The sequence below is a fragment of the Opisthorchis viverrini genome, assembly GCF_000715545.1.
Source record: "Opisthorchis viverrini unplaced genomic scaffold opera_v5_84, whole genome shotgun sequence".
Lineage (NCBI taxonomy): Eukaryota > Metazoa > Platyhelminthes > Trematoda > Opisthorchiida > Opisthorchiidae > Opisthorchis > Opisthorchis viverrini.
Genome location: NW_008751741.1, coordinates 889,573 through 901,765, shown reverse-complemented (window position 1 = coordinate 901,765; position 12,193 = coordinate 889,573). Strand labels below are relative to the sequence as shown.

The window sequence follows — 12,193 nt, the reverse complement described above, 5'->3', positions numbered from 1 at the left end:
AAATATACTTAAATATCATACCAAATGAGACATCGGGTGACCTTTGTGTAGCACATTCAGTTGAAGAATATGGAATACGAGAGATTCGGTTGGTTTTCAGGTAAGTCTTCCGTAAAACTAAGTTGGCATTTGAATAAGTGTATTTGTATCATTTTGACTTCTTGGATCTACGGCAGTCGTAAAACTAATTATGTGACCGCTCACGCATAAACGGAAATTATTCCTTGCTAGCAAAAGCTTACTGTGCCCAGTTTGTTTCTTTTGATTGAGGTAGACTACCCACCGCACATGCTACAGGTCCCGAATTTTCAGTTTCCGTCGCATGGGTCGACGATCGTGGACCATTGTTTGGGGATGCCGTTGCCTTCTTCTGTTCACGCGCGGCGTTATTCTCTTACGTTTACACCGGATAAGATGCCCGAGTGGTTTTTCGTGTAGTTCAATGTAAACTGCCTGTGATTGTTTCTGTTTTACGCCGTGGTCGATTGATGTAGATCTAACGCCACTCCGTTGTGAAGGTAGCGTGCGCCCCTTAATTGCTATAGCCACAGTGATCCCGTTTGATCAAGGAAATTTGTTTACGTGTACTTACGTCTCCATAACCATTGAGGGTCTGAGTACCGCCAGGAGCAGTGGAAGCTATTAACACCACTTAGCATGCTGTCTAGCTTAACTGCTGAGGTGACCACTGCTCGTTTATAGCTTCAGGGTTTACTGGTAGGCTAATTACTGCCTCAACTCACCTAGTGATCACACCGGCTACATCCTTTTTGATGCCTAAATGGCTGTTAGTCTGGCACTGCCATTGGTGGCAAAACAGTCGCTAGCAGATTGACGGCTGTATATCCTAGCTGCGCCATCAACATTTCCTCGTTGGGAAACGAACTGAAATGTTCAAGATCAAATATATTTTAACCGCCTTAACTGAACTGAAAGTGTGTCGGGGATTTTGCTGAATCGCTTTCGTTCGAAGCTCTCTCAACCTAAGTCTAAGGCAGTCCTCTACCTCGATGGCGAGTAAATAATCCACTTTTTTTCTGGCGTCCTGCACACACTGTTTATCTTCAGGGGCAGTAAAGCACCACTGTTTACTACTAGTGTATTGCTGTCGATCATAATGATGACAGCCGTGGCATATAGTGTCATATCTACGAGTCTTTTGCCGAACGCTTCAAAAGTCTAACCGTCATGGCCCTAGGATGACCTTAATATCGATATTTGACCATGAACTTTGCAATAGCCTCGGAGTTGTTTTCCTCCTTACTGAATTTCCATTCGTTGATGTACACGCTGCTTGTGCGCTACGTAAGTTCAATTACGCATGCCGCGTTATTATAATTTGCAGTACTACATATTTTGGTGACTTGTGCTAATTGTGTGATTTATCTACTTCATTCAGCCTAATCCATGTATTCTCGATCTATAGGCAATCAAGCTCCTCGTCAGGGTACTCTGGCAAGTGGACGGGCGAGTGTTCAACAACCACCTCGACCGCCATCTGTCGTCACCTCAGTAACCTACTCGTTTTCCGCACCCCAACCGCAAGCTATAACTCCAGTCCCTACTCTTGCGTCTTCGTCATCTTCCGAGATCTCGGGTCTTTCTACCCCACGTCCTGGCTCACCTGTCCAAGGGTCTACCAACAACGCTGCTGCACAAGCACTCAACGGACGGGATACTCCATTACCCAGCTTTGACTCAAGTGGTAAAGCGTTCACTACTTTTGCCACTCGACAGGGTTTCTCAAATTTCCAGTTGGATGCCAAAGCCTTACCCTGGAAACCAAAAGTTCGGAAAAAGGACTTGGAGGTGAGGTACCTCGTTTGTGCTTAGGCTAGGTTTTGATGGTTACTATGCCTTGCAGCGGACAAATTCTACACCAACCACTTCTTTCCTCCATGCTTACCGGTTTCGGTTCGTTCACCTCAGCTAAATATCCTGTCTTAATATTTCAGGCGTTTCTCTCGAACGTTCGTATGAAATTTGTCGGATTTCAAGTACCGGATGATACGACAACTTTGATCGGTCTGCCGGAACCTATTCACGAAGCGGTCCGTGTGATGCGGGAACACCTTTATGTGTCTTTGGGTGAAGTCCAAATTCAACGAGAACGAGAACTGATTCGCTACCCACTGTCTATGGTTCGTATTCCAACATTTACTTAACCTTGGTACTTCCTCTCTGTTTCTGACTTTCAAATGTGACCCCTCCGGTGTGCAAATATTCCACACAAGTAAACAGAATGTTCACATCCGAGCGAACGATAGTAAGAGATGGATCAAAAGATGCAACTTCTGAGGAGTGGCCTCTAGAGAAGCCAATCCGTTGCACTTTTACACTTTGAAGATTCCCACTCCGTAGGTGGCTTTACCCAATAATGCTCGCTCGTAGTTAGAGCAGTACTCATCCAAACTGCGGGTTGTCTCCAGCCCGAACTCTGTTTACTGGCACCCATTGATCGATTGGATAATTGTTCGATTGCTAGGTTGTTGATGGCACAAACCCGCGGGTTTTGGATTGGATCACGATGACTTGCAAACTTAGTATTTTCATGATGTTCTTTCAGGCACTTATAGCCATAGAATATAAGTGTGAAAAGCGGTGAGATGCCCCTATGATTTGTTTGATACAGGAAGACTTTCCAACCAGCTTATTTGAGTTTATGGCTGGTGGGTAAAGATAGTGCAACGACGTTTGCTTGTCTTTTCTGGTAGCTCACTTTGACTAAAGCAGTCACCAGCACATTAGTAAGCAGTTTCTTGTCCCCTTATAAGTCACTGGACGATTCCACTGGTCTCATCGCGCTGGGCACTTACCTGGCTAGTTTGGTTCCCCAGCAGCGTGGTTTGCGCTTTCGGATCCCGAGACATGTGCCAAATCATGCGACCCGTATAAATTGCCAAGCGCCGAGAAACAAATGAGTCAAAGATCTTTGATAGAACTATGAGCGACCTACTTTCGAAGGTTACGTCGAACAGTTGTACACTGCTGAAGTTTTCCTTACTGTATATCTGCCTAATGATGGATCACTCCCAAATGGCAAGCGGTAATGGATCGGCTTTCGCCATTCTTTGGCTTGTGATAAGCCCACACTGCTCTGGTATCCATTTAATGTCAGGTCTCAGGGATGGTCCATAATTTTGCATCATGTTTGTAATCGATGCAGATTCTACAGGTATTATTGACCGTGTCTTTTATAAGTTATCTGGATTATCCACAAATCCATAGAAGCTAGTATACTCACATACCCACCTAGGTTTTCGGTATGCAATCCTGATTCGTTTCTCTTGTCCCTTGTTAACATGGATTCTTGAAACTACTGTGTATCGCTCATTTCTTTGCCCGTGAAGCTGAGTGAAGTGTGTGGTAATAAATGACAATAAAATTCATCGGTACCATGTCGGATTGGGAAACAGAATTAAGGACTGTTTACTGAAACAATACTTACAAAGGGTTAGTTGCACCAGAATACGTTTTAAAACAAGACGTTCCTAGGAGGCCTACAGTCCATCGCGATTTCATCTCTTTGAGGACAGGTGATGTATTTTTACCGGTTGATTTTAAGACAGGAATGAACTTATGTCACGCTTGTGTGTTTTTTTCATTAAGTTTGTCGGATGAGCAGTTTCTAGCGGAACCGTTTTCCAGACTAGGTTTCGGGCAATGTTTCATATTTCCAGTTGGTGCTTAATTATCATTCTCATGGTAGAACGTCCTTCAGAGAATTTGTAACACCGGTATACACAATCTGAATTTTGGGGTCGACTAATTTCGTAAATAAGTATACTAGTGCCCTTGGTTATTCAATGTTCAGCATAATCTGTTATCCTTAGGGTGTTAAACGATCACACGGTCACTGAGCTCCGGCCGGATAGGTCAGCGGTTAAGACGCGAAACTACTGACTGATAGGTTCATGATTCAAACCTGGGACTACCGTGAAATATGAGTAGCTCAGCAGTATTTTTTTGTTTTTGGTTTGTTTTCTGAGCTGGATACATCGATTATAAACGTCTCGTCACCCACCCTCTATTGGTGGTCAGCGCGCCCACTGACGATGTCTCCTCGGTTGGTGACGGAATGTTTGCAATCCAACTGCTGAGCTAGACTGATGAAGGAACAATCACTATGGCAATCTATTCACGGTATTCCAGGGTTTGACTTTGGGTGACTAAGTGTGCCTTCTGCTTTGTGAAGATATTCACCATGGTGAACGAATGACCAGCGAATTCAGAATGCAACTTGCTAGGTGTCATTGATATATGTCACGAAATTAACTTTTTCCCGTATCTTTCCGTTTCCAGGGACGGGAACAGATTCCAGACACCGCAGTAGAGCGTCTATATCGTGCTGTATATCCCCTGCTGCCACAGTACATGGTAAGGAGGCCTCAAACCTTCATTTGGAACTTTTTATTCAACATTGTATCTGGCGATTTTGAATAGGAACTGTCGGTTGATAAATCACCACACCCAAATTATCTGGTTCACAAATTGAACAATTTGGGACCCGAGTGATTCATGAATTTTGCTCAACGCCTCGGACTGCTTTTGGAGTAACTCACTTAGGATCGTCGATTGATTACCTAAAACTGTAGCAGACATAGAACTCATTTGATACCACCATACTGGAGAGCTTCGACGGGTTGCTCATCGACCACAGTTTCTAGAACAACGTGGGCACATCAGTCTTGCACGTCACCCAAGTACACACAGTCATTTTACACAGGAACCACTCATATTTAATCAATTCAATCTTGCCCGAGACAATGCGTCGTGTTCGGCTTTCACAAAAGAAAGCCTCAGAGCTTATGCTCCCCTCCTGGTTTGGACCACCCAAACCATTGGTTTCAGGACGAGCGTGACTCGGCTATGGTTCCACTAGATTCTCCAACCAACAACAAGGCTGACAGCAACCATCTCTGAAGGCTATTTCCAAGTATCATACAGTCTCATTGAAATGTAATGTTCCTTCTCCGTGAACACTTTATGTCATCTAACTAGTAGTCATTTTCAACGTATCATAACCCTCCAATTCTGCACAATATAATTAGCGGGCATGGTACTCCACCCATGAGGAAATACGCTTTGTGGAGGAATTTGGCATAGATTTTTGTACCCACAAGAAACTGCTTAGAACTATGCGGTAAATTCTCCCCGAAGTGGTTGCTTCGTCTCCAGAGAGGAACCACTATGATTACATTGACTTTTTTCATCAAGCATGATTTGATAGTCGGCTGCTGCATTCAAGGGACTGTCAATAATGCTGCGATGTCAATGTGTTCTTCGTGTTGCTCAGACTCGAAATAGCTCATTGGTTAAGTCGCGAGCTTACTGATGGGAAGGTCTGTGGTTCGAATCCAACCTCTTTGCCTTCTGCTGTTCCTGTCCAGGCTTAGGCAACCTGGTAGCATCTCAGCCCTCTTGCTTCCTTCGAGTGGTATGACAGCTGGGCACCGGAAGGGTGTTACAGCTAGACGAATAGAATTGTTATTGGGTCAGGCAGTGTTGTAACACTGTGCACTAACTGGAGATAGGATTACTTCTCCAATTGGTAAGATCAGAGTGGTTTTTTGCCGATCTCGGACACCTATGGCGCCGACTTGACGTCAGTGCGTCTGTCAAGTGCTGCAGATTTTACAGTGCCGCAATGCGACTCATATTACTCAATGAATCTGAAACGGGACCTCTTCACGCAGAGGACACACGAAAACTGTCAGTGCCTGACCATTGGTGTCTCCGGAGCATTGGTCGGGCCTGGTGCGAACATCGGATTAGGAGTACCGAGGTACAGCCAGATGATTTTAGGAAGAAGGAACTCTCCCGCTTCATAGATTATGCTGGTTAGGACATGTACTTTACATGCCAGAAGATCGTTCGCCTTGCATTTGTTGAGTGGGAGCGATCGAGAGATGGACAGTACATGACCTAGTATCGAAATATGCAAAAGCTAACTAGTAAATCAAGTCGGGCCAACAACTGCCTTCTCCGTGGATGGGGACTCCGGGACTCAACTCGCCAATAGTTAGTATCACTGGCAGAAATGGCCCAATCGCGCAGTCACTGGTACTCGTGCTTCAAAGCTATTTTCTCCAATGCGTAGCTATACAGTTCCTAAACTAACCAAACATGCCATGGCCTTCAATGTATGACTATATCTCCCACACTCCCATCTAAATGTTGGCAGCTGAAACCAGTATGTCTATGGTACATGATTTGCAGCTGATAAATTTGGTTGAATTTAGTATAGCATTTGTTAAGATGTCACACAGCTGCATTAGGGATAATGACGGTGGAAGATTATGTGTGGTGATTCGTCTTTATTCCAGTTCCCAATAGTTGTTCTGCTAATAAATCTCATTGTTTTCTCCCGCGGATTTTCTTCGAAAATTGGTGAGCCTCACAAAACGACCTGTTTTTTTGCTAACCCGTGTAGAAGAGATTTAGGTAGTTGTGAAAGCCTACCTTGTTGATCCTTCAATGTACGACCCATCTGCAGATTTGAGGGCCTCCTGGATAAATCGAATGTTGACTCTAGTTGAAGCGAAAAACTTCATCACCCATAGACAACTGAATCTTTGTCAGTCATGTGCGGACGGCGTGACAAACTTTTCACTAGTTATCCTTCTTAAAATAAGACCCTCGCTTCCAAGATTATTTCTCATGAGGTAACAATTTAATCTTCTTCCTCTTCACTATCCTATTCCTTTAGATCGCACTACTGCGGGTCTTGTTGGCTGCCGCTCCGACGTCCAGAAACAAGACTGAGCCCTTAAACATCCTTGCCGAGGTGATGATGCCTGAGGATCCGTCGTAAGTCTTGTTGTTCGTTCAATTGCACATACTTCGCTACCACACAGCATTGTGGAGGTTGTTTCATTTTTTGCACTTTAAATTGACCTACTGTACGAAGTTCATAGCATAACTGGCCGATTTAGTGATATCAGTTCATTCATCATTGACCTGATATGCTTTAATCAACAGCCGTGGGACTCGATACTTGTGAAAGACAAGTGCTATGCGCCAGTCATTAACACTGGTATCATTAGTGTAGTGTTTTTATAATATGATGGTGCGATAGCATCATCGGTTATCTTTCCCTTCCGTATGTTCACCAGTGAAGATCGTTTTCATTCATGAATTCGTAAAGTGCGATCTACCCACTTGAAGTTCTGTTCGTGCGTTGTGGTCAGTTGAATAGCGTTCTTTGTGTCCTTATGTCCCAAATAAAGAGGAACACCTACTGGACACCTGATGCTCATATTCAAGTTGATGGTGGGCATTTTCCTTCCCCACCTCCAGGATTGATCGTTTGTGTACGACGCTTCAGGGATCCTAGCTGAAGCGTTGTTTTGCCTAGTCCATAAGGGTACCAGACTAGCCAGTGATGCGATCAAGAAAACTACCTTCGTGGACTTGATTCACCAGTATTGTAACTATGTATGTAGGGTATGTTGGTTCCTAGGTCAGTGAAGTGATCTTAATGGCGTTTCGCGGCCAATCAGCACAAAACCTGGCATTCCGATGAAATGAACGTGATCTCGAATTCAATGAATGATTGTTTTGAGTGGTAGCTATTTAAAAGTTAGGTTGTTTAAGCTGGAGGAGCAGATGATATTGGAAAAGACTGACTAGTACATCTCACATTGTCTTTCATCTCTACTAGACACCCGAAAAACCACAGCGAAACTTATCGGGCTTCGCTTACATGTACCCCATTTCTCATATTCCTTGCTGGTTTTAACAGTGGTATAGCTTACATTTTCTGAACCTGAACTGTTCATCATCAGACTTTCGTAGGACTACGTTCATCGCCAACAGTTTACATGAATGAATGAATTCTACTGTTGAGCTTACTTATAAAGTAGCAACACTGTGTTATCAAAAAGGCGAACAGTCTTGTTTGTGTCGTGGTGAAAATCACGTCCTGATATAGCACTTACTTTAAGCCTATTCTCAGCCGGAAACCGCAATCTGGAAGCTTCAGGAGCAAAGAATGGCACGGCACATAAAGTACGAATCTGACGATTACCGGTTTTGATGGCTAGCTGATTCGGCTAGCCCATGGTCAGCTGTGAGATCTGTGCAGAACCTAGTCCAGTGGGATTTTAGGCGAATGATAACAGTTTGTCAAATCTTTTAGTGTTACTAGTCGAGCGGAGTTCGAGTACCTCCCGGTGCATCGAGTGTTATTCGAGGGTATTGCACACTATTGGTTTAACATCGCTCCGCCTTCACAGGATTTCGTGAGCTCGAGATAGCTCAGTAGTTAAGGTGGGGACTTATGACCAGAAGGTTCGAGTCCAACAACGAAATCTCAAATGTTCCTTATTAGGCTTGGGTAACCTGACAGTATCTCAGGCCTCGTGCTGCCTTCTGGTGATATGGCAGCCTAGCACCGGAAGGGTTGAACGATTGCTACATTATTTCATGGGTGACCGTAACAGTTAGGACGGATTACAGTTCAGAATTTCTTAACCTTTCGGTGACTTATCGCGTTCTCTTCCTTTGGCCACTTTTTAGTTGGAACGTGGTTCGGACGGCCATATTGAACTTCGATATTAACCGTCACCGTGAATTGATTGTGAAAGCTATTTCTGCCATTTTATTACTCCTCCTGAAGCACATGAAACTGAACCACATCTACCAGGTAAGTAAAGCGACGTTAAATGACCTTGTTTGTAATATTCACGTGGTTTGCACTGTCATTGCCACCACGGATAGCAGTCATCATCATCGTCATCAGGTTGACCGAACACAGGGAGAGACAGGTCAGTGAAAACCAAGCTGGGTTCCATCCTGCAAGAGGATGCATCGATCATATTTTCACCATCCGACAAATTCTGGGACAGCGACACTGCTTCCAGCAACCAACAATCGTTGTTTCTTGATCTGAAAGCTGCCTTTTACTCTGTGAACCGTCAGGCATTATGGTAATGTCTGTGGAGCAAAGGGATCCCCCTTAAATTCTTGACCCTCATTAATGCGTGAAGGTATTCGGGAGGCCACATCAAATGGTCCAGACAGGGATATCCTCTTTCACCTTTCTTCTTCAACTTCGCCACTGACACGATCATAGAAGACTCACTACCAGCCTCTAATGCCTGTGGGGTCGAAGTGTTCCCTGGACCACCGCTCACAGACATCGAGTACGGAGACGACACAGCTCTTCTGGGGTCTGACCCCGTGGCAATGCAAACAATATTAAATAATCTAAATAATTCTGCCTCGCGGTTCGGCATGCGCTTCACACCTGCAAAGTGTAAAGTGCTACTGCAAGATTGGGTGGGCTCGAAACCTATCCTCGTGTTTGCGGATCAACCGATTGAGGTAGTAGACAAGTTTGTTTATCTGGGCAGCTTTATCAGTCCCGGTGGTCTCGCGAAAGATGTTATTTCCATCCGGATTGGAAAGGCCAGAGCAGCTTTTGCGAACCTACGTTACCTGTGGCGTAGACGTGACATCAGCTTATCCGTCGAGGGTCGATGGTGTGTGCAACAGGATAAGAGCGTTAGATAAGGTTGCATTCCGTTTTCTGATAGATGCTACTGTTGCTTAATATCTGATCCCTTCTCCACATGATCTACATGGATATTTTGTCTTATCAGGTATCATCGTCAATCTTCAGCCTTCCGGCTGTTTGTGAACGATCCTTTGATTCAGCAGTTGTACTACGCTGAATAGTTCTTAACGGACTTGAACATACTTCGGGAACACTTGCGTTCCATTTTTCACCGCATGAAAATAGGCATATTCGTTTCCGGCCACTTGTGAGGCAATAATTAGTTCAACGTGTTTGCCTCTTGAATTTTTTTTCCTTTCGAAACTATTGGTTCTGAATCAAAGGTCAACTAGAGTGTACCGAAAACTCAATAGGCTTTTTTAAGCATGTCGTCAATAAGTAAACGGAATACCCAGGCGTATGTGCTGTCTACGCAGAGGCACCAATGTCAACACTGATGTTGCTCTTTCTGATGGTGATCTCTACGCAAAACCATCAACAGTGACACAGTTGTTCTAAATACATGCTTACCAGAAACCGGACGGGCTGAGCCAGCATGAATAACTGATCATTTCGAACCACAACGAACTCTTCTAAGCGTTTGGCAAATGATTGAAAAGGGATACTTATTTCACTCTGCATTTGTTCGTTAGAGACATGACTTACTGGTCACAGGTTTGCAGCTGTTGAGCACCAGTCTTCCTCTCCGAACCTATACTTGATTCTTGGCAATGGCCCACCTTTTAATCTCACTAGTAGGACATGCGTTCATCCGCAACACAAAGGGTATTTACGGCTGTTCATGGCAGTTCCCGTCGTGCCGTCAACTATATTATTGATTTACCTCTTGTTTCTCTTGTTGCTAGTTTGAATACGTGTCACAATATCTTGTATATGCCAACTGCATCCCGCTGATCTTGAAATTCTTCAATCAAAATACCTGCCACTATGTCCATGCGAAGAATACGTAAGTTGATCGAAGTTTTTAACAGGGGCTTCCATCAATTTTCACCTCACATTCCTCGCTAGTTCTACAACTTTGCTCTTCGGGTTCATGTTTTTTTTTGTAATTCCGGATTCTCAGTAAGTTATTCGCCTTGACCACTATCCCCAATATCATTGGTTGGTCTTGTGCCTAATGCGTATGAAAACCACCCGAATCCAGTGAACTGGATGAACTGGTTTTCGCGGACTGTGTTAGTAGCTCGAAATTAGTTTTAACACCAATGGCAGTGTGACGTGTGGTGCCACAAATAAACCTCAATTATCATATATACGTTGGCCCTCGTTTGCAAACAGTGAAGGGTGGTTACTTGGTATGAAGTATTGTGCCTCAGTGTAACTTTTGTCATGTACTACTTAGTTACTGCATGTTTAGATGAAGGAGTTCAGGTGTATTTGAAAACCGGTAACCTTGAACGGTAGTTTGTCCTGTTTGACATCGGTGACTTCACCAGATGCTTAGAAGATGATCTGCTGGCATGTAGTGTGCTGTTCAACTGTGGAATATATACCGCTCCACATATCGTACTTGTTTGCTCATGCACTACGTAAATTGTAGGGACATCGTGGGCAGCAACTTCAGCGTTGACGCTGATGCTTTACAGCTGTGCAGTCGTAGAGTTTATTTTAAAAAGCCTCCAAGTGGGTTCCTTATCTTACCTCCTATGGGCCGGTTTTATAATGGCTTTATGGCTTTGGTTTTTTTGGTCTTGATGCTGTGAACACGCATTACTTCCCCAAAGGGTGAAACCTTCCATAGTAGTATCCCTCCCTAGCAGCGATCTGGTTTACAACCTCGCGAATCTTTTTCTTCTCCGTAGCAGTCTGTTTGCAAAACTGTGCATTCCTGCGCAGGTGGACAACGCCATTTATACGCTTTTTTCACTGACGCTGAAGTTGCTGCGACTGGCCGTTTGATAGGCGCTCGGAGTTACCCTTTACACGATGATCGCTGTACTCATTTTGCAACGTGATAAGCGAGATTACTGACCTCCACAAAGCAATAAAGTTGGAAACAACGTAGTCCAAAGAGTCCTATATCGAATCTTCTTGGAACATTGGATCAGTAATATGGAGGTCATCATCATCATCATCAACGACAGCATGACATCAGTGCTCAACACCAATGCTTCACTGCCGTACAGCCATGACTTATTTGAAAGCCTTATTGTAAAGAAAAGAATAAAGGTGGATGGGGGAGGGACTTAGTGCTAGCTTAACACAATCATTCCGAGGTGCCTACACCTCCAGACATTCACTCAGGCAATCTGGACAAAAACTGACAACAAGAACGCCACTGACATCGATTGTCAGCCATATCTTGTAGTGTCTCCAACAAGGTACAGTGAGGATCACGTCGTCCCCACCCTGGAAAGCGAGTAGCACCGACAGCATCCAAGCGTTTCGTAATCTCCTTCATACCCCTCTGTCAAGTCAAGGGTTGGCCACATCTCTGTTTACGCCAATCTGAGTTGGGCATGGAAAACAACACTCTCTTCGGCAAACGGTGTGCATAGGGCACGTCCCAATCAACGCACCTTCTGGTGCTGGAGAGATTCTTCAATGGAAGTACCCGTTTAACAACCGAACACCCGCTTACTAATTGCCTTTTCACGGATACGCCGATACCAACCCACACGAGCTATGGTTCTGAGGCAGGGATTGTCGACCACCTGAAGACATCTCAGTTCC

General features: G+C 44.4%; 1 protein-coding gene across 1 annotated transcript in view; it reads left to right on the top strand.

Annotated features, from left to right (window-relative positions):
* The window catches only part of T265_04871 (hypothetical protein), a gene marked incomplete at both ends in the record, with an annotated part of 35,638 nt that overhangs the window by 16,382 nt on the left and 7,063 nt on the right, over window positions 1-12,193 (top strand). Inside the window, 6 exons of the mRNA XM_009169725.1 lie at window positions 1,427-1,809; window positions 1,956-2,141; window positions 4,303-4,377; window positions 6,710-6,810; window positions 8,521-8,647; window positions 10,366-10,466. Of these exons, the coding sequence (XP_009167989.1) occupies window positions 1,427-1,809; window positions 1,956-2,141; window positions 4,303-4,377; window positions 6,710-6,810; window positions 8,521-8,647; window positions 10,366-10,466 (973 nt within the window). The remainder of the gene's footprint in view (window positions 1-1,426; window positions 1,810-1,955; window positions 2,142-4,302; window positions 4,378-6,709; window positions 6,811-8,520; window positions 8,648-10,365; window positions 10,467-12,193) is intronic.